The sequence below is a fragment of the Ambystoma mexicanum genome, chromosome 10 (genome assembly GCF_040938575.1).
Source record: "Ambystoma mexicanum isolate Mex_15411 chromosome 10, UKY_AmexF1_1, whole genome shotgun sequence".
NCBI lineage: Eukaryota > Metazoa > Chordata > Amphibia > Caudata > Ambystomatidae > Ambystoma > Ambystoma mexicanum.
This window is the reverse complement of record NC_090932.1, coordinates 1441544246-1441571224: the sequence shown is the minus strand read 5'-3', so window position 1 is coordinate 1441571224 and position 26979 is coordinate 1441544246. Positions and strand designations below refer to the sequence as shown.

General features: G+C 44.7%; 1 protein-coding gene across 8 annotated transcripts in view; it reads right to left on the bottom strand.

Moving 5' to 3' along the window:
• The window catches only part of HECTD4 (HECT domain E3 ubiquitin protein ligase 4), a 4298785-nt gene that overhangs the window by 1114792 nt on the left and 3157014 nt on the right, over positions 1–26979 (bottom strand). For all 8 annotated transcript variants that reach the window (XM_069619495.1, XM_069619492.1, XM_069619493.1 and 5 more), the window contains exon 57: positions 9969–10174. In XM_069619495.1, the coding sequence (XP_069475596.1) occupies positions 9969–10174 (206 nt within the window). The remainder of the gene's footprint in view (positions 1–9968; positions 10175–26979) is intronic.

Sequence of the window (26979 nt, the reverse complement as noted above, 5' to 3'; positions counted from 1 at the left end):
AAACCTGTATACCAAATGTATTTTTGGGTGGGGTAAAGGTTTACATTATTTTGGGAAATGTTCAGGGTGGGTTTTTAAGGGTTTGGGCACCCCTCCCCAAAAAAAATGCATTTGGTATACAGGCCTTCGTTATAAAATACTCAATATGTGTGTGTTTCACTATAACATTTTTGATATAAAGAGATGGAACCCTCTCCGTTTGTCCAAATCCGCTCGTCTCTTATTTTTATCCTGGATTATCGGATGAATTATACTGTGTAAAATTCCTGTAATCTGTTCCGTGTTTTTATCGAGATTACTCTGGACAGCTGTAACAAAACCCTCCAAGAACACCATCTTAGAGTGAAGCATCGGCAGCAATGTTGATTGGTCCCTGATTTGTTCATTTAATGCCTTGTGCAATTTCATATAGGGGGTCAGTGTTAATGTGAGAGTCGCTATCGGGGCAGCGTCTACCGGTGGTTTGTCGTCTGTTCTTCCATTTGCGCGGCTGCCATGTCCATTGCCATGTCCATTAGAAGGTCCCCATACGGTCCTCATCCGATGAGGATATCTCCAACTCTCTTTGAGAGGACATCACAGATGGGTTGCACATTTTGCTTTTATTCTTCGACTCATCCGGAAGGGTGCCTTGTTTATCGAATCTTCCCCTAAGGTTTTGGAAGTTCCAACTGTTTTTGGTAGACCTTCTAGGGCTTGAGATTCCACCGTATCAATGGTCTGCTCCCCCTTCTCACTGGCGACTTCCATTTGGTGATTTGAAGATGTTATCAAGTTGAGTGGGTTATTTTCCTTCTCCATTTGTAGAAGGTTAACCGACGACACTCTTGAACGGCCTATTTCTACCCCAATATCAATAGGGCAGGCCCCCTACGCTGAGGACCCATTCCTGGGCTCTGTTGCTCGATCATAATTCAGCCCATTGCTGGGTCCCTTCTCCCGGCATGTTCCAGTCTCCGCAAGTGAGGGAGGTGTAGTATAGTCCACTTCTACCACCTCTATTCCGTCCTTCCCTGGTCTCAATTCTACTTTCGACATATTGAAATCCAATCTGGTGTGCAGTCAAACCGCGAAGTGACTAATTAAACTTTGCGTTCACGTCCTGCAAGTCATGCACACTGCCGGTAGCCGGGATTGTGCTCTGTAAATAGACTTAATAGATGCCAAGACCATAACCTGGGACCACCGCGGGGATCAAGGGGATAGCCCCCCCCCCCCGTCTCCCCCTGGCACCCAATAAGCCTAGCTGTTTAGTGTACAGTTAAGCCACAAGCGTGACAAGTACTTACACCTTTGGCTTCTTGGCGTTGTCTGCTTTGCTGCTTCATGCCAAATAAGCTGAGTAAGACGATATTTTGATATTTCTTGCTGTTACCGTAATGTTAACTGTTTAACTGCTGCCCACTTTGCAAACCCCTTCGCAGTGCGAACGTGGTTAAGAATGAAAACACAGGGGTGGAGCACGTCTGCTCGACACAGCGTCCGCTCAGATCTTGAAGCAATATAGACCTCATTTCCTCGCCGTTGAAGGATTGTAAACGTTAGCACTAGGAAGTTATTCACACACACGAGAAACAAGCGGTCTGCTGCTTAACTGCTGCCCACTTTGCAAACCACTTACCTGAACAGACATTTTCCTGGTCGCCCTAAAGGGCTCCAAAGTTTTTAGAACAGACTATAGTTTTAGAATGTACCAGTGGTTTATTATAGACTTTAATATAATAGATCACTGCATTTGCCTCTGTATTGTAGAAGTTAACAGTTTTACAGTAACCACTAGATTTGGTGTGTCTACTGGTTTATAAAGGGAAGGGTACCATTCAGGCACAGTACTGTAATTGTAATGTCACTTATGCTGTTGGCCTTTTGTGGTAATTTCTTATGTTGTTCTAATACATTTCCTCGCTCCTTTGTAGGACCTATATAGGCCTAGCACTTTCCAGTTAGGTTAGACCCCTATAATGTGCATCCTTGAGCAAAGTGGAATAATATCTTATCCAATTTACTATAGCTTTGATGGTGATCACTAAAGTACACATTTGACAGCATTGTTTTCCATCTCAACACAATACAAAATAAGTGTGTTTAGTATTATATATATATATTAATATGATAATAAGCATGTTGCAGGTCATGTAAGACGAGTCAATCATTGTCCTGAATAGTTTGAATTAATGCTGCCATTCTGAATGCATCTTTTTTGAAAATAAATGTGCTAGATAGTTGGATGTCAAAGAAGGGCCATGGAACCCGCCTTTCTTGAGCTTGTGCCCTGGCCTCCGCCTTGCTCAAACTAAGGAAGTGTTGCTGCGGTCCCATCTGAGTAGTTAATACACAAGTCCAAAGCTTCATAAATTGCAGTATCGTAGAAGAAATTGGCATGTTAAAGGAGTAAACTGTTATTCTACGATTCATGTTTTTTTAGTGATTTGTCCACTTTAGCTCTGAACAAATGTTCTCAATCAAACGATATTAAAAGTAGCTTTGCTTTGAAGTCTCATGTTAATACTAAAGAAAACATTTAGGAACGTCTCCTAGATTTGTATCCTATGGATAGTTTTCAGACTTTGCCGTCCACCACATCAAGTTTGGTCTTCAACATCTGCTTGGTAGTCTCCTTGCCATCGCCACCATTTGGGAACGTATTGTCTGTGCAAGTTGAAGCCTGAAGGCAAAACAATTGGACCAAGTGTTTTGTCCTGTCAGGATTTCCGGGTGGAGGTGGCACAGCACTCTACCGTGGAGGCTCAGCACACAGCAGTACTACATGTCCCTGCGTGCCTTGAGTACGTTTCAGTGCCACGCTGGTCAGCTGGCAATGTGGTACGCCCTGTGCACTGCTATAAGCTCCACACACTACGAACTTTGCTCGCAGCATAAGAGGACACAGGACGCAGACCTCCTCAATGAGTAGGTTTACGTGCTCGACTTCCCATTCTGTGTTGCCTCTGATTCCCGTTATTTCCCGATCCCCTCTAGAATCCGGTATTTCCTTTTTCTTTCCCACCTGTCCTTTGCCATTTTCTCATGCTTAGTCTCTCCATGCTAGGAGTTCTTGATCTCTGCCTGTTTGCTGGACTTCTCTTTTAGATTGTGTTTTGACTACTGCCAACTGCTGTTTCTTTACTTCTGCCCGTTTTCAGATTTGCCTTGGATGGCGATTCCTTGATTTCAATCTACTAACAGCTACACTACGAGTACTGCTCTTCTGTTTATTCTCTTGCTGGACATATCCTCCCTATTCGTTCCTTCAGCTTTGCCCCGTTATCACTGGAGCAGGTCCTTGCGCATTTGTGTTTATGACACGCCTCGTGCCGTCCATGCAGGTTACCTAGCCTTTGAACTCAGTGCAACGGGAGGAAGAAATCTGGTATTCAGGGCACTTTGAAACAATATGTACTCGCTGTATAAGCACATAACAAGCAAACAAAAATGTAAATCCATGTAGGTTCACCGTTGGTCATCATCTCAACCCCAGGTGGATAGGTGCCCTGTAGTCTGATTCTGTATACCATCTTGCTTACCCATATACTGATATACGCCCTGTTGCTTGATACCTACAATGCCAAGCTAGCAAGAAAAAATGATTATACAGGTGAATACAGCTGCTGAAGGCTACAGATATCCTTTGAGTAGCTAAGTGGCTATAGCCCAACCCTAATCCATAGGTCCACTTGCCTTTGTGCTTTACCACCTTTTAATTCTAGGGCAGCTTGTGCTCCTCTTCAGTCACTCAAAAAGTCTATCTCAGCAAGTACTGACAAAGCAGCAAGCAGTTGGGTAAATAATGGATAACTATGTTGAGTGTTCAATATTATATTGTTACTGGTTAAGATACTTTAATACTGGCATTCCCATTTCCTAAAGGGCACATCCTGATAACATTCAGAGATACTGAAGTAAAGAACAAGTCTGGGTTCTTATACGTTCGGGTGGTGTTGACACACAGAAGACTAACAAACAAGGTTGGATCGTCATCCATTGTGCTATTTATGTTAAGCAAAAGGACCGAACAAGTGTTATCTTACACTTTCACCTCCTTGTAGATTAATGATGATCAACAGTTTTAACCATAATACAATACTAGACTCACCAACCAATAAAATGTAAACTACTTCATCTATCACAGGCTGACACCGGATTGGCTGTGCTGCTCTTCATTTTGTTCCAATAATGTATGCCGGCCCACCTCACCAAGGCACACTCACAAAGGCTCTCTTCCTGTCCCGAGCCTGTCAGAGCCGGGAGGGCCGTGGGACGTGGCCGTACTTTATCCTAGTACAACTAGACATTGCTTATACATTCATTTCATTACAAAGACTGTCTGTATTGACATCAACACATGGTAAATCACCACAACTTACTCCGTCTAAATACGCTGGCGATACATAACATGCTCGCCTCTTGTGTTCTGTACTGACGGCCAATGCTAGTAAGTCAGTGAATGCTCTGTTTATGCAAATAATCTCTATTATTGCCGTTGACTCTTTATTTAACCCACGAAGAACTGTACCATCTGTCTTGAGATAAACCCTGCTTCTCTACCGCATATCCAGCTACTTGCAATGACAATCTCTACCTAGCACAGTTTGTACCTTCATATGCAACCAAATGTGCATTATGATGAATGCTGCCTTGTTGGTTTAATTGCTATGTTGCCACCTGTGACCGGGGCTTTGAGCATTTTACTTCGATCATTGTATGTACCATAATATCGACTAGTCACATGCTGCCAAGTGTTAACGGTCGTATGAATGCTTAAAACATTATCTGAGTGCCATACCCTTAAACGTGCTGATCTGTACCTTCTAAGTATCTACCTATCATAGACTGCAATATGCAAAGGGAATATTATTGTACTTACTAATTATTTCTCTCGCGCTGTTGCCTATATTAGTACACGCAACACGTGTAATTTAGAGGACGCCCCAGGCCAACATACGCGCCTGCCATCAAGGTGGATTTGGATCCTCAGCCTCATAACATTATCTGTGACTTGCTAGCCCTACGTCGCTGTGTTCATATCTTAGCATCTTTTGGATTACCCTCAGTACTCCTACATCCGGCCCACATTCAAAGGCTCACTTCTAAGGCAGTGCTTCCTGTCGTGAGCCTGTCTGGAGCCTTTCCGAGCCCAGGGCCACAATCCCTTGAGCTCCCCCTTACCGTTCCTCGTGCCCCTCCCCCCTTACTAAATCTTGATACTAGCAAGATCCCTCGCCTCTCTCGAACTATCATCCGCTCACTGCTGCAACGGACACGCTGCTTTGGTAAGCACTACAGCATATGTACTCTTTGAAACACTGAACTTACCTTTCTTGCCGCCCACCTGACAATCTCACCAGCGCATGCAGCGCCTGCGAGCTAGTACTGAACATTATTTTCGAATCACACTCGGCTCTTTTCATATGTACAACAACCTGTAAATTACATATGTTTACTGAGCTTATAATAATGCCTTAGCTTATTTGTTACATACCTTTACAGTGGCCTTTGCCCTCTAGCAAAATGTTGCAGGTACAATCTGTATTTTATACTGTTGCGGCTCTGCACTAGTTTGACCCTATGTCTTGTGGTTGCCCCCCAATGTGTTCTAATGTGTTAGTCTGTCCCTATGCTGCACTGTACTAGTTTGGCCCCATGCATTTCTGGTTGCCCCCCAATGTGTTGTAATGTGTTAGCCTGACCCTATGCTGCACTGTACTAGTATGGCCCCATGCTTTTTGGTTGCCCCTCAATGTGTTCTAATGTGTTAGCCTGACCCTATGCTGCACTGTACTAGTTTGGCCCAATGCTTTTTGGTTGCCCCCCAATGTGTTCTAATGTGTTAGCCTGACCCTATGCTGCACTGTACTAGTTTGGCCCAATGCTTTTTGTTTGCCCCCTAATCTGTTCTAATGTGTTAGCCTGACCCTATGCTGCACTGTAATAGTCTGGCCCCTTGTTCACTGGTTACACCCCACTGCACTAGCTTAGCCTAATGCTGCTTGATGTGCTTATTGTACTAGTTGAGTCTGCCACCTCCTCCTGATACCTAGCAATAGCCAGTTTCCTCCTTGTATGCCATTACCTAGTTATTCCTATACTTCCACATCTGCCATCTTTAGGCATCCTCCTATACCAGCCTGGTTATGACTTCATCTGTGTTTAATCTGCCTACGCAATCCTTAGTCATTCTTACCACATTCACTGCCCTAACTGCAATGGCAGCCATTCACTACAGACTCCTGAAAGCTTGGGAACTATCTATTAAATCGTATACCCAGCCGCCTACCTATGACACATTAGAGTCTACTTAACAGAGTCAGATCTGCACTACTACCTTAAGAAACCTTAGACTAGGTTCCAGAACACCTATTCAACCAAGAGCCTACCCTACGCTAGGTCACTCTAAGACAGAACCTACACGGGCTCCGCACCACCACCCTAAAAGTAAACCCAACGTGGCTCAGAAACGTTATACCAAAGTATCTGAGACCAAGAATAACAACGTTGACCTTACTAGCGCGTCTATGAAAGGAACACACAACCTCCAGGGAGGCCTCAGATCACTGATAGCCAATGCCTCTGAAATTGCAGACATCAGAACTTGCAATCAGCTTGACTTCCTAGCAGTGACGGAAACATGATTGCATAAAGCAGCAGGTCCAGCCCTAATGCTCGCCATCCCTCCTCACTATACCATCCTCCAAAGGTGGCGGCATAGCATTCATTTGCAGAGCCGACCTAACCATCAAACAAATTGACCATATGTCCATGCCCTCAGCAGAACTACTCTCCCTCAAACTAGGTATCGCTGCCTCACGCACTATCACTGTACACCTTATTTACAGACCTCCAGACCCACTAGGTTCCTTTGAAGAAGACATAACCACTCTTCTTAACACCAACACCAAACCAGGGACACAAAACATCCTACTGGGTGACTTTAACTTAGGCTATAATGACCCTAAAGATTCCAAAGCCTCAATCCTTGCTAACACTATACTGGAAGCAGGCCTCACTATCGGAAATATAGGCCCTACACATATCAAAGTTCGCACTCTGGACTGGGTTACAGATTTCAACTGCACCTCAATCATAACAGCTATTGAACCTTGCGTATGGACTGACCATCACCATATCTTGCTGACCATTTCAGACTTACCGCAACCTAAAACATCTAAACCTCAGGCACCTCCAGCCTTCACACGCTGTAAAAAGAACATAACAGTCACTAATCTCCTACCTCTGATTCAGCCCATCACCAATCATGCCAATCTTATCAACAACCTTACTGATTTGTTTGACCTGTACAACACCACTATCAATGCTGCCTTTGACACCATTGCTCCACTGAAACTAAGTAAATCTAAACCTCTTGCCCATCTTAACACTTGGTTTACGCCAAGCTTAAAATCCATGCGTAAAGAAAAATGACAAGCCGAAGACCACTGGAAAAATAAACTCCCCTCATAACAAAAACATCTTCACGACCCTCACTAATAACTACAAGCAACAAATCATTCAAGCAAAAAAAAAACAAATGAAAAAAAGAGTCCTTTAATGACAGAATTAAAAAAGCTAATTCTAACACTAGGGAAATCTTCACTATCCTCAGAGAATTGGAATCCCCCATCACACCTCTAGACTTGTGTACTTAAGATAAAATATGGTGTACTAACATTCAAAATGCTTTATGCAATAAAATCACGATGTTACAAGACAACATTTTGGCCAAACGATCCTCCCTCCTTAACATTGCGCTTTCCACACAAGAAGCCATCCTACAGGAACTCGTTATTAACCAAACTAAACCTCAAAATCAATTCAACTTCAGAGCTATCTCTATCGAAGAAGCCAAGAATATCATTACATCTCTTAAACCCTCGAGATGCTTTGACGACTCATTTCCAGCCACTATTATCAAGGAAGCTGTTCATGAACTAGCCCCCTTCGTCACCACCTTTATTAACTCATCATTCAAATCATGCTCGGTGCCCACCAACCTCAAAGATGCACGGATACTACCCCGCCTAAAAAATAAAAACTTAAAACCTAATGTCCCTACAAACTACAGACCCGTTATGACAGTTACATTCCTCAAAATCTTAGACAAAGCTGCCTACTTACAGATTCAATCCTACCTGGAGATTAACAATTTACTGGGCACTAGACAATCCGGTTTTAGACCAAGAAATGGTACTGAGACAGTCCTTCTCGATCTCAAAGCCAACTAGATGAGCGCAAAGACAATGGAAATACATCCATTCTACCTCTCCTAGATCTATCAGCCGCTTCTGACTAGGTAGATCACAAAGTACTGTGCAATCACCTTAAATCAGCTGCCAGCTTCTCCACCAAGGCCACGGCATCAATACATTCTTTCCTAGACAATAGAACCATTAGAGTCTTTGCGCCCATCTCAGTCGCTGACCCAGTCCCTATCACTTGTGGTGTCCCTCAAGGGGCATGTGTCTCCCCTACTTTGTATAATATTTTTACAAACCCCTCTTTGATATCCTGGACAAACTGGGTGTCTCATATACTAACTATGCTGATGACACCCAGATCCTCATCCCAATCCAAGGAGACTACGACAAAGACACTGCACACAAACAAAATGTACCAAATTATTCAAACTTGGATGGCCACTCACGGTTTATGTCTTAATGACGATAAAACCTAGTTACTTATCATTGGCCCTGCTAGCAAACTTAAACTCCCCCACCTATACAAAACTATTGCTATTGATGGCATCAAAATTAAAGTAGCAAATTAAGTCAAAACGCTAGGTTTTTACCTAGATTCAGCTCTCACCCTTAACAATCAAGTTAATGCTACAGCTTCAGCAACTAGCTACACCTGCAAGATAATTCACGCTCGCAAACCTTTTCTGTCTACAGACAGCTGTATTACCATAGCACGAGCCCTTATTCTATCAAAACTTGATTATTGCAATGCACTCCATCGAGGCACTAGCTAACTCAACACTCAAACTTCAAACCTTGCAAAATAATGCCCTTAGGACAGCACTAGGTATCCCTAAAGGTCTCCACATTTCTGACCAAAGAAGAAATATCAATTGGCTATCTATCAATGACCGTATCAAACTTAAATCTCTGAACATCACACACAACTGTCTTAACAACAAAGCACCTGCATACCTCATTGAGAAATTTACTAGGTTCACATCAGGCCGCCCTATTAGAAAGGCTCAAGCTAATAGTATCAGAATCCCTCATTTCAACCAGAAAAGAACTGGAGGGTCAAGCTTCCCAGTAATGGCTGCTAATCTGTGGAATTCTATCCCAGACCCACTTAGAGCCATTCCCTCCTTTCACTTGTTTAAAACCAATGTCAAACTCTGGCTACAAACTAACGACTGCTAACACCTCTTCTACTATGACAAGCCAATGACTGCTGACACCCTTGCTTTTCACCTCAGTTCTCCTAGACTCCTCCCCTATCCCCCTTTGACATCCTTATACAACCCTCTTCCATCGTCAGCTGTAATATATACTAAAATGCCTGCTTGAAACTGTATAGTTAAGCCTCCATTTGTAACATAAGAAATGTAAGATATTTATAACTGTAAAATATGCCTATAATTGTAACATAAGAAATGTTAAGATACCTATGCAATCGTCTTTCCTTGTAACTGTAACATAAGAAATGTAAATAATCATGTAATTGTAACACAAGATGTCATCAAGCGCTCAGTTGCCCAACGGCCCGGTTGTGCTCTATAAATAAATAAACAATACAATACAATACTGGGGCTTTAAACAGTAGAGTCTTGTTCATTAAGGTGGCTCCACAGCCAGCCAGAGCATTTCTAATACGATTACCCTGAACAGGATTGAGTAATCACCCTGTCTCGAAGGCGGGTTTGGAGTACCTACCAAATAACTTTAGTGAAGATAGGCAACAAATGGATAATATCATTCTGCTTAAAAAATAAACAGTATATAAATGAAGGTGCTTACCTGCAGAAAAGAACATATTTGCTTGGTTAAATCCAATAGACTGGCTTCGCCCTGATGGATAGAGCGAGTAATGGCAACAGTAAGCCATTCTCTAATTGGGTGTGCATTGCCCTGATAGAAGAGGTCAGTGGAAGAACAGTTTTGGGAGTGAATGCAATGCTGCAGGGATTGGGCCAGAAGAATAGAACTGGAACAGATTGTGCCATCTGCGGACAACAAATAACAGAGGACATACATTTTAAGTTCAGTTCAAATAGGTTTGAAATCTTCACAAACATGAAAATCACCATAAAACATACATAATATCACAGTGAAGAAACTGGTTATGCATCAAGCTGATTTACTCATAAAAATACAGTTATTATGAAGGGTCCTATTTTTTTTATTTAAAGCAAATTATGGAAAAGATGAGCAACCAAACTATTCAACCAAGGACATTCCATGTTTTTATTCAGAACACATTTCCATCAACACAGAATATAAAAGAGGCAATACAAATTTACAAAGAAAATGTGCATAAAAATGAGTAAAATACAGTTTATTTACAGAAATCCTTCAAAACCAATTAATTTATTCTAAGAGATGATCATATATATATAGTTAAGGTGAGTTGGACTCCCATAGGAAACCTTAAAAACATTTTATTTTTTTTACTGTTTTTGGTTTTAAAAAATAAAAGAAAACATGAGTAAGCATCAATTACAATGAGCCACATACTGAATACATGAATATCAAAAGACAACATATCTAAAATTACTCAACCGACAATCCTTCCAGATATCCCATAACCAGCACTCTCCACAGCCCTCCTCCAATTTTAAGGCTTTTGAGAAGGTAACCACTGCGATTACTGTGGAGGTTGAATGACAATGATATTTAGATCTGAAGTTGCTTAGGGCTAAACATTCCATAAATACATGCTTCAAGATTTCAAATGTGGCTTTGTTTTTGCAATCCGACAGCATAGGTTTTCCCCATCCATTAGGCCCCTTCTACCTTTAAATTCTTTTGTCAGAAACAGATTCCAGAGGAATCTGAAGAATGAGTCACAAGCCCACTTGACAGGATACACTCCCATAAATTGAGCTAAGGTTCCCAATTTCTTATGGTCACACCTTACATGAAGGAGAGAAGGATTAACTATGCATTCTTTCTGTAGGTACTACCCAGTCCAATTTGAATAGACATTTCTTAACTCGCTCAGGGTTTTCACATAATTCTGTCAAAGAGCAGTGATACCATGGTCATATGTCATTCAACCACGTACTACTACTCCTCCTCTCCAGGATACTTATAAGGTCCTCAAACAGGATATCACCCAGAACTCATGACCTTCCTTCCCCAACGATAGAACCTTCCATTCTACACGTCCTGCAAGGGACTTGATTCCCAACTCATAGCGGATGGCGTCAATGGGGACAGCATTAGGCACCCTCAACACCCTGCGCCAAGTCAAGGCTTCGAGCCCAGGCAGAGTCTCCAATAAGGAGAGCAAGTAAATGTCCAGACGGTATAAGATCTTTGGAACTAATTTCCCTTTGTAATATTTGATGGCAGGTTTCAGCATATATTTCCCATATCTACTATCCACCATCACCAATTGATTTGTAAGTGCGAGTTTTCGATCTCTGACCCAAGCTTTCAACCTAATCAGGCCGGGTGTACCCTGAATCACAAACCCCAGGTATATTAATGTATCCACTCTTGATATTACTTCACAGCCAATACGCCTTGTGCGAGTGGGTAAGAGTATAGGTGACAAATGGTGGTCGGTCAAAAGGCCGAAAAAAAAATCTCGAATAACAAAAATCTCGAAAAAAAAGGCCGAAAAAAAATATCAAATTTTTTTTATTTTTTATATATGTATTTTTTGGGTCAGATAAGTAAAAAAAAGGGTTAAAATAAAAAAAATAGAAAAAAAGGGGGTTGGGGGGGAACCCCCCATTTAAAAAAAAAAAAGTCAAAAAAAATTCGATATTTTTTTTTCGGCCTTTTTTTTCGATATTTTTTTATTCGAGATTTTGAACTTCGGTATTATGACTATAAACCGTGACAAAAGCATTCAACCACCTTCATAGGCCAATGGGTGTGATGTCAAAAAGCAAAAAATCATTCAATGTGAGGAACAGGGCTTCGGCATCTGCTTGGCTTCTCCCACTCCGATTATTTCTCAACCAGTTCAGATAGGCCTAACGTAAATGCTTCGCCAGGCCCATCTCTTCACCAGGAAAAGGATCGGTCCATGCCTCAGAGATCACAATTCTTTTCACAGTAGTCTCTTATTCTCGACCACTTCCTTGTTGTATGCATGAGTATGAGTATGCTTCTTAGGGATATTCAAGCGCCCCCCCCTCGCCCCACACCCCGCCCGCCCTGTGGTAGTGGTTCCAGGATTAGGATTTTGGTAAAGTCCTCAAAGTTAGCAGCACTAAAGACCCACAATTTCCATTCCATTGTGGTAGTCACAAGGGCTTCAGCCACGGCCTGATGAACTTGCACGGCCAATCCCTGGTTCCTGCCGGCTTAGTGACCAGGTTGAGTGGACCTACCTCCCTCCGTTGTGGAGACAAACAATCCAGAGCGAACTTAGCAATCAGCTGAGCATGGTTACTCTATGCTGTAGGAAGAATACTTAGTGACCTACACCTCTCAAAGAGCCCATCGGCCACACAAAAATATAGTCTATAGTAGAGGATGAGTGCCCGTTTGTCCAGGTTGAATTTTCTGGAATATCCCCCCCACACCCTGCCATTAAGCAGATGTCAACCCAATCCTCTCAGGTTCCTCAACCAGTGATAACCTCTATGTCTTTTTGATGATATACAGCCATCCGGCCCAAAGCCATCACTTTGCCCCGGATGTGTCACACAATCAGAGTTTAGGTCGCCTGCCAAAAGTACTTGTTCACCAATTTATAGACCACACCAGTGGTTAAAACATCCAACAAGCTGGTCTAGGAACCATGCTCTACCCCAGTATGTTCTTGTGGAAGTATACGTTAATGATCAGTAGATGACTAGATCCCTCCCTCCATCAGTTCAACGTGGGTCAGAACTCCAACGAACCTACTATTGATCTGCACCACCCTCAATTTGTCCGAAGATCTGATCAGGGTTAAGAGGCCCCCATAAGGGCGTCCTCACTCGCCACTCCAGGCTGCGAGTCCTGTAACCACAAAGCCATCCATCACTGGACTGGTTTGTAGCCAGGTCTATTGTAGACAGACTACCCAGTGGGTGCATAATTCCTGGCCAATTTATGGGTTATCAAATAATCTTGAGTGGCCCCGGGCATTCCAAGAAGAAATTGAAAAGGGGTCCACCCAGCCAGAGGCTTGGCTGCTAGTTAATGTTGCGTTGTTCTAAGCAGCCAAGACCAATCATCAGATGCTTCATAGACCTTACCTTAAAACTTGGATCTCACTGTTTAACTGTTGATATAGAGCCATGTTCTTGACCATTTCTCCCCCCGCAAATTCAAAGACAATTCCGACAGATCAAATCCAAATTTTCTAATTGACTCTCTTTCATATAAAACCAAGTCTGCCACCAACCTGGAGTTAAAGTACAGCACCAATCTTTCGGCACTGTATCTTACCGGAAAGTGAACCCTATTTATGTTGGTTGTTGTACTACCCACCAAACTATGAATCTCAGACAGCAGGTGCAGGATATTCATACGATTTAAACTAACCTGCATATTTTCGGGGATAACACTTTCAAATATATTGACATTGCCCACCTCTGCACCCTTAGTTACACAGGCAGTGTTTCTTCATATGTCCTTACGGGGACCCTGACGTGTGATCCCCACGGATATTGCACCCCACCCTTTATTGAACCCCTGTTGTGTTGATGGATACAGCCGGGAAACACTCCAGTCCCGCGATTGCCCAGCAGGGTTTTCCTAGTCCTATCAAAAGTTAGAATCTGGCAATTTTGAGACCCCAGAGAATGGGGTGGATGCGGCTGTACATTCCATGATTGCAAACTACTGGGAGCTGTCCCCTAACCCCCACTGAGGATTCCTGGCTATTGATACTTGGCACAGTAACCATAGCACTGTCACTTGAAGAGATCTTATCTGACGGTGGCGGCACAGCTGCAATTGAAGTCCCAGACTCTCTATTTCTGCCAGCCTTCAGTAGAGGAAACAGTTTCCGCAAAAAGAACCTAGAGGCTTGTGAATTTAGACTCACTACCGTATGTTTTTTTAAAATTATTTTTCTGGATACCTTTCCATTACCATATTTTCTGTCGGTGGGGTTGTGTATTCACTTTGTTACTTGTTTGTATATCCATCAAGATATTTGCAGCCCTCATATTTACTCCGTGGAGATCGCATCTCACCCCCCCCCCAGCATACCTGGACCCCGATACTGAAGGGTTATTAGATTCTTTCAAGTGTTCTGGGGGATATTGAATATCCACCACCTCCACGTCCCTCACCCTCTGAATGGGGGCCTGGGTAAGTGTCACAGATGACACTTTCCAAAGTACTTTCAGCATCAGACACTGACTCTACCAATTGTCATGTCATAGTCAATGCCAGAAGAGCCCCATTCAGTATAGTAGGTGTGTTGGCCCTGGGCACTGGGATTTCTTTTTTTTTTTATTACTCTCTGCTGCCCCCCCCTTTCCGGGTGAGTTGATTGATAGTGTTAGTCGTGCTTTGGTTAAACAGGAATTCTTTTGCCGTTAAATGCAGTTTAATATTATAAAATGTAAACAATAATGTGTCTAGCAGCACAGAATTAGATTTAGAATCCACCTTATGACTCTCATATAGTGAGACGAGAGCACACAGCACCTGGTTAATTTCAACCAAAGATTGAGCCTGCAGAGATGGGTTTTCCTTCTGTCTCATAAATGGCACATCAAGCTCCCCCTTTGGGACTGAGTTGGGAGAAGACCCACTTGAGGAGAAGAACAGTCAAAGTCTGGCCCATATCACTGATCCATATTTGGGGTGTGTCTAAATAAGCTAGAATTATTAATACTCTCTGTTAAAGGAGATGATATAGAGAGTACAGCTCAAGGAATAGGAACACTGTTTGCCAGTAGTGCAGACAAGCTTGGGTTCAAATATAGCCATTGTGTAGCTTTCCCTTTTGGCAGAAAGAAAGAAGTAATCAGTTCCTTTGGAATTGGAATCAAACCCCCCCCCCTCTCCTCCCACAGCCATAACTCTCTGATTTTGCTCTAAGTGAGCACCCTCCATAGCCGGAGACCTTTCAGAACTGATGTGAGAGGGCGGCTGCTCAGTCTGTGGGGAGGGTGGTAACGGCATGGTCGCTGCCACCAAAATCTCCTCATGCGTTATTATGGCAACGTTTTTCTGGAGCGGCGTCATCCACTTGCCACTCCTTAAACCAAATATAAGTCACACACAGGGTCGAAATAGATCAAACTAACAGGTGTGTGTCGCCTGGAAGTCACAAAAGAGCAACCGTGACTAGTGGGAATAGTTCAACATTCATCGGCGACTAGAGGTCGAAGATTTTATCCATACGACTACACCGACCGCCCTAAATGCACCGACTGCCACTCACTTGCCGGGAGGAAAAAGGAGTGGGAAGGAGAAAATTTACTGCAGCAGCTCCGGCAGTCCTAGATAGCGAATTCGCTGAGTCACAGGAACCTTCCCCGAAACAGCCCCAAACACCGTAGGACACTCCACACACTCCTCGATGAATGTGCAAAGGTGTCGGTATCAGCACACGGCGTATTAAATTTGCTGCACTTATTATTTTTCCACACAGCAGGAAGTTAAAGAAGGACCAGACATCAGCAAGCAGACTGCTTTTTGAAGAGACAGGAGGTAAGTCCAGACAGATGATCCCAGCACTGGGTTCAACTGCTTCTGGCTGCTCAATTGGCAGTGTCAGAACACAGGAGCCACAGAATGACCACTTGACAACACATTTCTCAGCTCACGCTAAGAATGAATTGCTAACAACCTTTGAATCGTGCAACAGGTTTGGCAAAAACTCTGAAAACAATTAGGGATGTGTGGGCCCTCAAGACTGAAAAATCTGGGAAAGGCCTGTTAAAGAATAACAAACTTATAAGCAAATAAACCAAAAAAAATGAATTTGCGGTTTAGTCCCCCATTTATTTTCCCATAGACAAAAAGGTTGATTTTTGCACCACCACACAGCCCAAACCGCTGAACCGATTTGGACCAGGTCCGAAACAACTTGGGCATGAAGCGTTGACTTGCGATCCAAGTGTGGTTTGCGGTTATTGCGTCCAGTGGTTTTTTAAAATATTTGATGGAAAAGGGGGTGCCTCCTTCTCCAGAATAAATAGCCATATCTCGCGTAAATTGGCAAAACCTTAAATGTGACAGCCGCCATCTTGTTCGTTTTCTCGATGCAAGAGATAGCCGCAGCTATAGCTGAGGATATTGGATAACGAAACGCAGGTAAAAAGCCATTTGCTGTTCAAAAACTATGCACATGGCATCAGGCTAGAGATGGGGGGGAGAGGTAAGAGGACACCAAGTGAAATTAGGGAGGGGGGTCTAGGGACTGGTTTTGCAACACAAAGCTTTTCTGTAACCTCGGCTATAGCCGCAAATAGCTGACATCTCAAAGTAAACTGCGACACAAACACTGTGTGCTGTGGGGGGAATAGGAGAGGGCAGCGGCGTGGGGCAGGCCATCTAGGGAGTGGCGGGAGCTGGCACAGATGAGGGGGGAACTTGGTGAGAGCCTGGGGGGCAAAAAAGCATTTCTACCATTTTTCCAATATTCGGGACTATAAAACTACACATAGCCGTGGCTAATTGTAGTCCATACACTGGAAAAAGGCATCCGGGACTCCCATCCATGCAGTAACCGGAACCGACCCTGTTTAGCATCAAAGCGAGGAAGGTGCTAGCCCCCTCATAACATGTTGCGTAATAAATGAGCACGAGTTACACGACCACTTGACTACTTACAGCAACATGGCCCGAGTGGGCCGGCCCTTCCACGCTTTGAAGCTAAGCAGGGTCGGCCGCAGTTACTGCACTTCATTTGTAAATTACACTTTAATGTATATGTTCACTTACTGTGCATACATTCATGGGTGTCAGCTTTTGATTTTTGCTATGGGGGCAAACGTACCGGGGCATATGTTATTCTTGCAGCCGGTCATTATTTCCCCCTTTTCTGTGCTGCTTAAATGCAGTTAGTTAAAGTTGTGCAATGCATCATAACAGTCACCAAGAGACAATCAATAAAACAAGCAGCTTGTATCACACTCCTTAACCACATTGCGTGATCCTTGGCAAATAATTTAATCTCACTTTTCTAAGATCCCAAAGCCTGTAATCATTTTACATAACAATACCACTGTCAATACAGGTCAACATCAGTCTGATTGATGAACGTCTTTGAGGGATGGGTTGCAAGTGTTTTAATATATAGATTCACTGATTATGGCTGAAGGCCATGGCTAGTAGTCTGGCAGTGTTCTAAAATATACAGTGGGCATGGGTGAAGGCCATGGCCAGTGGTGCAGAAAAAAAACTATGGAATAACAAAACCTTGAAATTCAAGGTAAAACCTTTAGTTGCAGGGACGTTAAGTTGAGAACATGCAACAAAATCCCTGAAATTCTGCTAAAGCCACCTTAACTTTGTGAGGCCTGTTGTGCAGCCTGTGACCACAATGACATAACAGATGACATTACTGTTTACATGACATATAACATCACTGATTACACCTGTGATGCATCAGAGATAATAACATTTATGACTTAGCTAATAAAGGCTTTCATTAGGGTCTTGGGTTGGAGCCGCTGCTGGTGAGGTGCGAGTTCCTGAATGCTGGTTGAAGGAGAGTGGCGCTGGTCAGAGGTGGCCCGTCGGGGGCTGGACGAGCCCAGCGCAGGGGGGAGCGACGCCACTTCAGCAGCGGGCTACTCAGGGTGCAGTGAGCACCACCGGAGCAGTTTAGAGCCCGGCCGAGGCTGGCAGAAGCAGGGGAGCGCGAGGGAGCCAGGTCACAGCTCTGTGTTGTAGCAGTAAGGCGTGGTGCCGGTGGGTGTGTGGTGGGGGGTGCCTCTGTTGATGGAGCGGATGGCGGGGTGAGGTGTCCCCCCTCTGCTCCTGTAAAGGATTTCAATCAGGCACACACCCAGGTCTTGTCTAGCATGTAGTGCGCAATGAAACCCTTATTTATTTGTGTCTATAAGTCCAATATTCTGAATGATATACCACGTATATCACACCCTTCTCAAAATACCCCCCAGATCACACTGAACCAGGAATCAGGATAATTTCTAAAGGTAAATATTTATTTAATATTCAAATCACACATTATATATATATATCAGCAATCACCTAACGGTGACAATACATTTCAGAATATAAGTCAAGCAATTGAATTCCCTTGATGCAGCATAGAAAACACAGGAAAAAGAACAGTTTTGGTTTGTGAACAGATGGCGTTTAGGTTAATAGTTCCCCCTGCCAAGTTTTGTTTAGATACAAATGAGCAATCCTACACAGATGTAAGTAATCAGCAGTTATTCAGTTATGAAAGACAATGTCTAGAGTTTAAATGCAATCTTCCCTCCCCAAACAAGAGAGATAACCGTTTTCGGAAAATGACACTTTTAAACTGACACATGAAAATTGCTTTGTAAAATAATGCAACAGGGTGCAAAATGCTTAAATGGATAGAAATTCTGAGGAAAGCAACACTAAACAGGTCCTAACACACCTGAGCTATAATATAAATAACAGGACACACTTTAGATCAGGATGGGATGGAAGAAGCACTTTGAAATGGGAAAAAGACACGTGTAAACTTTTGAAAACTGCAAATTCGCTGCAAACTTTTACTATGCGACATTGGAGAAAAATGCACTGTTCCGCGATGTTGTGGGTGTATCTAAGGGTCTTAGGTATCAGTGAGAATTGAAATTTTATTTCTATCTTTAAAATTGAAGAAATTTATAGAGGTTTTAGTGAGAGGCGTTTTTGCAAAATATGCACGAAAATGGAACAGGAATTTGGTTTTAAAAATGATAGATACATTTTATTACATTATATTAATGACTATGAAAAAGAGGAGGTCACACATGAATCTTCACAGCTATGTGGCCAGCACAACCATTCACGTGGTGGATGCTCTATTTCGTTCTGGGATTTACTTTAGTTACTCAAAATCACTAAGGAGTTATGGTTTTGTAACACAGATGTGAAAAATCAGCGCAAGAAGGTTCTAACAATTAAAGATGGGATGGGATAAGAAAATGCAAATATACTTTGGGTCACTGTTCTTCCTATTAATACTTACAGTAATACTTGTAATTAAAACTGGACCGTCAAAGTTCTGGACATCGGATCGGTCAGGTCTACCAGCAGCAGGGCACTTCTGGAGGGATTGGATCAGCGGCGCGGTTCTGGTCAATTTTGGACTGCGCCTCTGACTGGGTTTGGATGAGCCCTTCTGGTCACTGGACATAACGTTAGTTTTATGTCAAGTTTCAGCGGGCAAGCCTTAATGGTAGCAAGCCAAGCTGAATCAAAATTATTCTTTGAAGTTTTGGATGTTCTGAAATTGGGTCTAGCTAGCAAGAGTTCAGCAATGCTAAAGTCTAGAGTCTGCAAAGAAATCTGGATCTTCAAAGAAGTCTGGAGTCAGCTACAAGATGAAGAGTTCTGGAACAAGGCTCTGCACGGAAATCTGGAGGGGTTCTGGAAGCAGTGTCCTATGTTTGTCCTGTGTGTTGTGAAGTTCCTATATTTATAATATCAAATGCCATCACCTAAGTTTATGTTGTGGGCAGAATTTCAAAACAAGCCCCCATGGCTGTGAGTAGCCGCAGGCACTTGCCTTGTCCTGGTTGGTGGTCTGAACAGAGCTGTCATCTTTATGATGCGATTTAGGAACTCCCATATTGATTTTGACCACAATTTAGCTTTCCCATGAATACACATTTTTACAATTATGCCCTCTACTAAAATCAAACACATGCATCAAATTTTGTATGGTTTATCGTGGTGTCCAATTCCCATCTCGGTGAGAGCTGTCTTTCTCATTCTATGGCATTTCATCAATTTTAATCATAACAGTTTGGATTATATAATTTCTAATTCGGTACACCTCTGGGCGCTTTCAGTGGATCATGTACATACCATCTTAGGCTTGCAACATTAATAGTTCTGCTACCATAAGGATTTTTTTCGTAACTTTGGTTCCTTACGTGGTACAGATTTCATCAATGTCTTAAAAACATTGGCCTAAAATTAGGTTAACATTTACCAATTTTTAGATTTATACTCCTATACTCCTTCAGGTTGCACAGTTAAATAGTTTCAAACTTAATCACAAATACAGATTTAAACACCAAGAAGTTCCGCGTGTTTTTTTTTTCCTTTCAACAAACAACAGCTGTCAGCTACCTTTGATCAGGGAGGTGTGTCCTCTTCCTGGAGAGGGACGCTCCTGCCCCTCCCAGCAGAGGTCAATGCTCAGCCTGTCCTTTGTTCCTGGCTCAGCCAGAGACTAATGTCTGATGCGGTCTCATTGTGCTCCTTGTTGTCATTATGCAGGAACCATTAGCATCACTTAAGCCTTCCTATAGCAGTTGAGTGTCAAGCTTAAATGTGAATCTTTCCCAGGCTGGGCTGTCAGATCGGAATTAAATAGTTGATTAGCTCCAGACTGGGTTCCATTAAATTAAAGTCTTTTCATTTCACACATATAAAATATAAGCACAGTTTATAAGGGATTTGGACATTTAAAAGAATTAGCCCTTTACAAACATGCTTTAAATAGGCGGATTTTGTAATTTTAATCAGGAAACAGAAACACTTTTAAACTGGGTTTGGCAGCACATTTTCTGATGCAGCTGTCAGTCAGTGAGGCCTGGATTCCTCTGACTGCCTGGAGAATCTATGATTTCAGTACCCTTTTCCCTTCAATAATTCACTGGGGAAAATGACTGAATTTAGCGCCAAAACTGCACTTTGAAGGTTGTCATTGATTAAGAACCCGCATTTAAGGCATTTTCGGATTTTATCCCACTTCTGTGGCATTGATTCAGGTGACAGGTAACAGCACCCACTGGCATTCTCATACAAATAGTTCTTCTTTTGACATTAACTTTACCTGTGTGTGGCAAGGTTGTCCAGCCTCTTTGTGATATCTGAACCATGCACAATTTTTGCAGATTTAGCACGCACAGAGGTTAGCGCCTCCATTTTTGGCAGTTTTCTTTCCCCCATTGGCAAAGGGGTGTAGTAGGGTGCATTGGCCTGGGTTGGAATATCCCACACCTCGCCCCCGCTTGGAGACGCAGAGCTGCGGACTGGGCTCTGCTGGCCCGATTCATCCAGATAAGCATCGCAGGAGCTGAGCATCACTGTAGAAGCACCGGCGTGGATCGGGTTGGTGCCCCGTAGGAGAGAGGCAAATCAGGAGACAGAGGAAATGGAAGTCCCCCTCTCCCAGTAGTGGACGCCCAGGGCCACGCTGAGGAGATGAAGCAAGTGTAAAGGAGCGGGTAACAGCCCGCACAATACAGCAGCCTGCTAGTGCCAGCATATTAAGAATATTAACCCAGCAAGAGAAATCTCTGGAGGGAATAAGCCTAATGGGATGTCCGGGAGCACAAAGAGGGGAAGAAGAGCGAGGGGGGCGCCTGTGTCATGTGGGGGCTACAGGGGCTCTTGATTGTGTGTCCTTCATCAAGCTCTGGAGCACAGTAAACCCATGAGTGTAGTGAGCAGGAGGGGGGGTGCCAGGGCAGATCACAGGCGAAACAGGCTGCATTTTGGAAATTGGGATGTCCCTGAATCGAGGGTCACCCAAGGGGGTCCCTGACCTTACCTGAGAAGAGAGCCAGACCGAGTGGGAGTACAGCTGCCGGAGTCCCGGCCCGCCCATGTTGCCAGCTATGGCCAAGACCCCAAAGAGTGGTAAACAGGGGGACATCTCAACCATGCTGCAGACCACAGACAGAGACAAGCGCACTGAGGTGGTGGCAGCTCAGGTGTACAACGTAGACCCCTTGCCCGCCATGTTTACGCAGATGTCCACAAAGGAAGACCTTCAGGACTTGCGGGCCGAAATCCGCAAGGAAATACATAAAAGTACAGAGGAACCCTCCCACAAAATTCTAGCTATGGATACGAGAGTAGCTGAAGCAGAACACAGGGTGTCAGAAGTGGAGGAAACACTCTGTGAGCAATCATGTGGTGGAGGAATGTTCCAAGCACCTAGAGTCTTTGGAGGCACTCTGCAAAGCCATGGAGGAGAAGCTTGAGGATGGCGGGGATCGTTCCCGCAGGAACAACATTCGCATCCGGGGTATCTCTACCACAGTGAGAGACGAGGAGCCACCATCGTTCGTAGCAGACTTGCTTTGCTTCATTCTCAAAACAATGGGAGATCAGGATATGGAGTTGGACAGGACTCACCGCACTAGATCTCGCAGAGCTTCGACCCAGGACAGGCCTGCGGATGTTCTGACCCGGGTCCATTTCTTTCGACTTAAGGATAGCATAATGACAGCAGCCAGATCCACGCCAACTATCATTTTTCGTTAACATGTCGCTTTCCTTGGACCAGGACTTTGCTACTGCAACCCTAATGAAACGCAAAGCCCTACGTCCTCTGTCTGAATGGTTGCGCAAGAAAGAGATACTGTATCAGTGGGGGTTCCCCACAGCCCTGCATTTCACCCATTAGGAAAGGCGATGGCTGGTGCGCGGCGGTGGGTCTACTGCACCCAGAGAGCCCGGACCGGGTGGTGCCTGGGATGCCAGGGGGGTAATCGGGGGGGGGTGGGGGTGAGAGCCTGAAGGAGAGGGGGAGCAGGGGTCTCTACAGAAATGGCGTAAGGTTTGTAGAGGGAAGCGTTTGAGAGGTCCAGCCAGGAAGACCCGAAGGGGCTATGGCCAGGGAGGTTTGCCTTTGGGGTTCTGGTAATTTTGGAGGGGCCGGGATGGTTGCGGTGAGGTGGGGGAAAGCCCCAGTGTTGGAAATATAATGGCATGCTGGGCTAGGGAGTCCGAGGGATGGAGAGAGGCCAACGGAGGAGGTAGCCCGCTTCCGCCCTCCAAGTCGGGTACTCAATGGATTAACCCAATGTTTGGAAGATGCTCAAGTTGGGGCAAGTTTAGGGGTTTGGGGGAAGGGGATCGGGGGGATTGTTGACTGTTGAAAAGTTGATTGTGAGGCAGACATCAGCATTATGGGGATATGAGAGAGGAGGCACTCTAGATGGGGAGGCAGGATGGCGTCCTAAAAACAGGGGTCCATGGGGGATGATTTAACTGAACTAAACCGGCAGGACGACACTATAGCATTGTGCACATGGAATGTTCAGGGTCTGAATTCCCCAAATAAGAGAAAGTCAACCCTGGGCAAACTGAGGCATAAGCCATTGTCTATTGTACTCCTGCAGGAGACTTACCTGTTGGCCCCGGATGAGGGGCGCATGAGAAATAGGAATTTTTGCACCAGTATTTCACCTCAGGCGGGGAGAAATGGAGGGGGCCCCAATTACAAAAACTAAGGTTCTCTGGGATCCACAGGGGAGATATCTCTGTGTCAAGGGTCTATTATGGGATTGCACATTCCCCTTGGTGTCCCTGTATGCCCCCAACGTAGGGAAGGATGGCTTCCTGGGAGGTCTATCATTCGCAGAGGGGCAGATCCTACTGGGGGAGACTAATCTGGTCCCAAACCCAAAGGAGGACAAAACACTCCCAACCCACTAAACTAGACTTTGAACACTCTACAGTTGTTTTGCCTTTTTCTCCAGGAATTGGGGCTTGTGGACGTGTGGAGGTTGGTTAACAGGGATGTTAGGGATTTCTCTTTCTATTCACATGTTCATGGGGGCTACTCAAGATGGACCTAATATTAATACCTAGCACGTTGTACCTGTGAGGCGAACATAGGTATACGCACATTGTCTGACCACGCACCCGTATCCGTTACACTGGCAGTCGCGGGTAGACCTGTAAGGCCCAGGCGCCGATGGAAACTGTATGAGCCGGTGCTCAGGGATCCCATCCTAACTGGGGAAATAGGGGAAGTAAACTATTTCAATGAGAACGAAGGATCTGGCCCCTCGCAAGATATAGTGTGGGACGCTATGAAAGCGATGGGAAGAGGGGAACTAATCAGTAGAACTGCAGTTTACACTAGAGCAAGGAGACTGGTCTGCGAGAGACTGGAGCAGGAGGTTAGCCAAGCCGAACGGGAACACAAGTCGTCAGGGTCAGGAAGAGCATTGCAAGCATTGAGGGTGGTGAGAAAACTGCTAGAAGCACACCTGGCGGATAGAACGGGCTAATCAATAATGAAAACAAAGCAATACTATTATGCAAAAGGGAATCGGGCTATAAGCCTACTAGTGGCCAAATTGCATAAACTCCAGCCCCGGAATTCGATCCAGCCCCGGAGGGATGGGGAAAGGAAGCTGCAGTGGGACAAAGCCATTAAATTGGGAGTCTTGGAGGCTCACTTTTCGGCTGTATTTAAGGGGAGCTCCCATTGGAGGTGGCTCAGGCCTTATATTTGGGGGAGGCACAGTTGCCTAGACTAACGCAGGAGGACCAAGAAGGCCTTGATGCACCAATAACAGCGGGAGAAGTGGAATGGGCTAAAAAATCATTAAAGAACAAGGCCCCGGGTCGGATGGCTTTTCGGCCCCCTTTTATAAAAGCTTCAGTAGTATGTTAGTTCCCCCCTACGTAGGGTTGTTTAACTGATTCATGACTTCCGGGAGGGTCGGTCCATCCATGGGAGCCTCGGCAACAGTTCTTCTGCCTAAGCCGGGGAAGGACCCGACCATGTGTGATTCATATAGGCCCATTACACTCACCAATTGTCAGGATTCGACCATGGAAAATCTGGCATGCTTGGAAACACACTGCTGTTTTCCCCATTCAAGCGGTCTAGTCCTCACCTAACATGGTTGCCATGAGTATAAGACTAAGCCCCGCCCTCTAACCGGTGCGTTGTATCTGCTCATTGATACTGTACGCTCCGCAGCTATCCTAGTGTTAGCAACTCTCCTTAGCCCTTCTAAAGTGCTTATCTACAGCCGTCTGTAGCTACCCCTTGCCCAGCACTCCGCCGTATCCTTCCTTAAGTTTCCTGCTTCCTTTTTTCTTGTTCAGCGCCACTCGCTACTTTTCACCCTCTTGCTTCGCTGTGATTTCCTTACCGGCGGCTTCGCCATTTCCAACTTTCGGTTCCGCTCCTCCGGTCCTGTGTTCTTCAACGGCTCTCCGTTTTTTCATTCTGTTAGCTTCGTGGGATCTATCTATCTCTGGTAAGTGGTTCCAAATCTATTCTTGCTTACTTTCTGTGCTCTGTTCCTCCCGCGGTACTTCGTACCGTCTCTGCTGTTTTTCTAAACACCCCTCCTTCTCGTACTTCGCGGCTGACTCTCGGCCGTCATTTCCAAGTGTTCAGACCTAGCTCTTGGATTCAGCCTAGAGTATACTCTTCAGACCCTTCGAACACTTCAAGACCTGCACCTCAGAGTTCATTGGCTTAACATCCTGGACATACTCGTTTGTCCTTTTGTGGATAAATCCTTGATTGCCAGACCTTACCAACATTGGAACGAGACAACAGGGTTTTTTGACACCATCCGGCTTTTTCCCTGAACTTGGGGTTTGGCTCCCCGGAATCCCCCTCAGACAGGTCCCAATCTCTGTCAAGGTGGCCTCTGTGGGAGCCAGACCCTAGCTCCAAGATAGAAAATCGAAGGATAAGACACCAAGGGAGGATTCAAGATCAAAGAAGAAGTCACCTTCCTCTTCCAAGGACAACGAATCAGAAGGTTCAGGTGAGGAGCAGGGGGTTGGACAGGGCTAGTTCTGACAGAATACAACGCCCGACCAAACAGATGGCATCTCTAGAACAATACCAAGAACTAGTATCTGCCCTGCAGGGCCTCACCATGGAGGTGCAATCACTTAAAACAGAAAACGCTGCACTGCGCCAACAGGTAGTGCTACACCGAGATGATTAGGGGGATCTACCACCCATGCCCTTGTCATTTGGGAAATACGATGGCTATACAGGAGGTCTTAAGGATCTTTTGGACGCATGCCAGGTCTACTTTGCCTTTAGACCCCATGCATATGAGACCTCCAGATCAAAGGTGGGTTTTCTTATAGCAAACCTAACAGGTAATGCCCTAGCTTGGGCAACCACTCTGGTCTCGAACAATGATCCAACGCTTAATGATTACGACAGATTTGTGGAACTGTTCAAGGGGAGATTCGATCATCCGAAGTCCTGTATACATCACTGGAAGCAATTCTGGATGTCAAACAAGGAACCACGGATATTCAGACTTATATCTCCCGCTTTCTGAGATTGGCAGCTAAGGCTGACTAGCCGGATTCAGCAAAACAGACCATCTTCAGAAGAGGACTACACAACGCCATAAAGGACGAACTGGCTCGAGTGGCAAGACCACTTCTTTTCAAGACCTTATGACACTGTCCTTACAGATCGAATACCGACTATCTGAACGCCGACAGGAGAGATGGAGACCCCGATTATTCTCTTCATCTCCTAACCCTGCTCCCTCACCTTTAAGAGAACCTCAAAGTACGGAAGAACCTATGCAGATAGGAGCCACTCGTGGACCCTCAACACCTACTGAACGTAAGAGGCGCACAGACTCAGGTCTTTGTATGTATTGTGGCTCCTCCAAACATTTACTCAGAGACTGTCCAGAGGTACCCCCACGACGGAAGGAAAACTACAACCCCCGATCCTATGCAAGGGAGGTGTCAGGGGAAAGAGCTACCAACCTTGCTATCTCACCAGACACATCGAAGTAAAGGAGAATAACAGTCTGATGGTTTTTCATGTCAAATTGTGGATTACAAGTACTAAGCCCTTGGAGGGGCTAGCCATGTTAGACTGTGGGGCGGCCGGCAACTTTATGGACATCAATTGGGCCAGAGAGAATCAAGTACCTGTACAACAGAAGGAAAGGCAGATTCCAGTGGAAGGGGTAGACGGAACCCC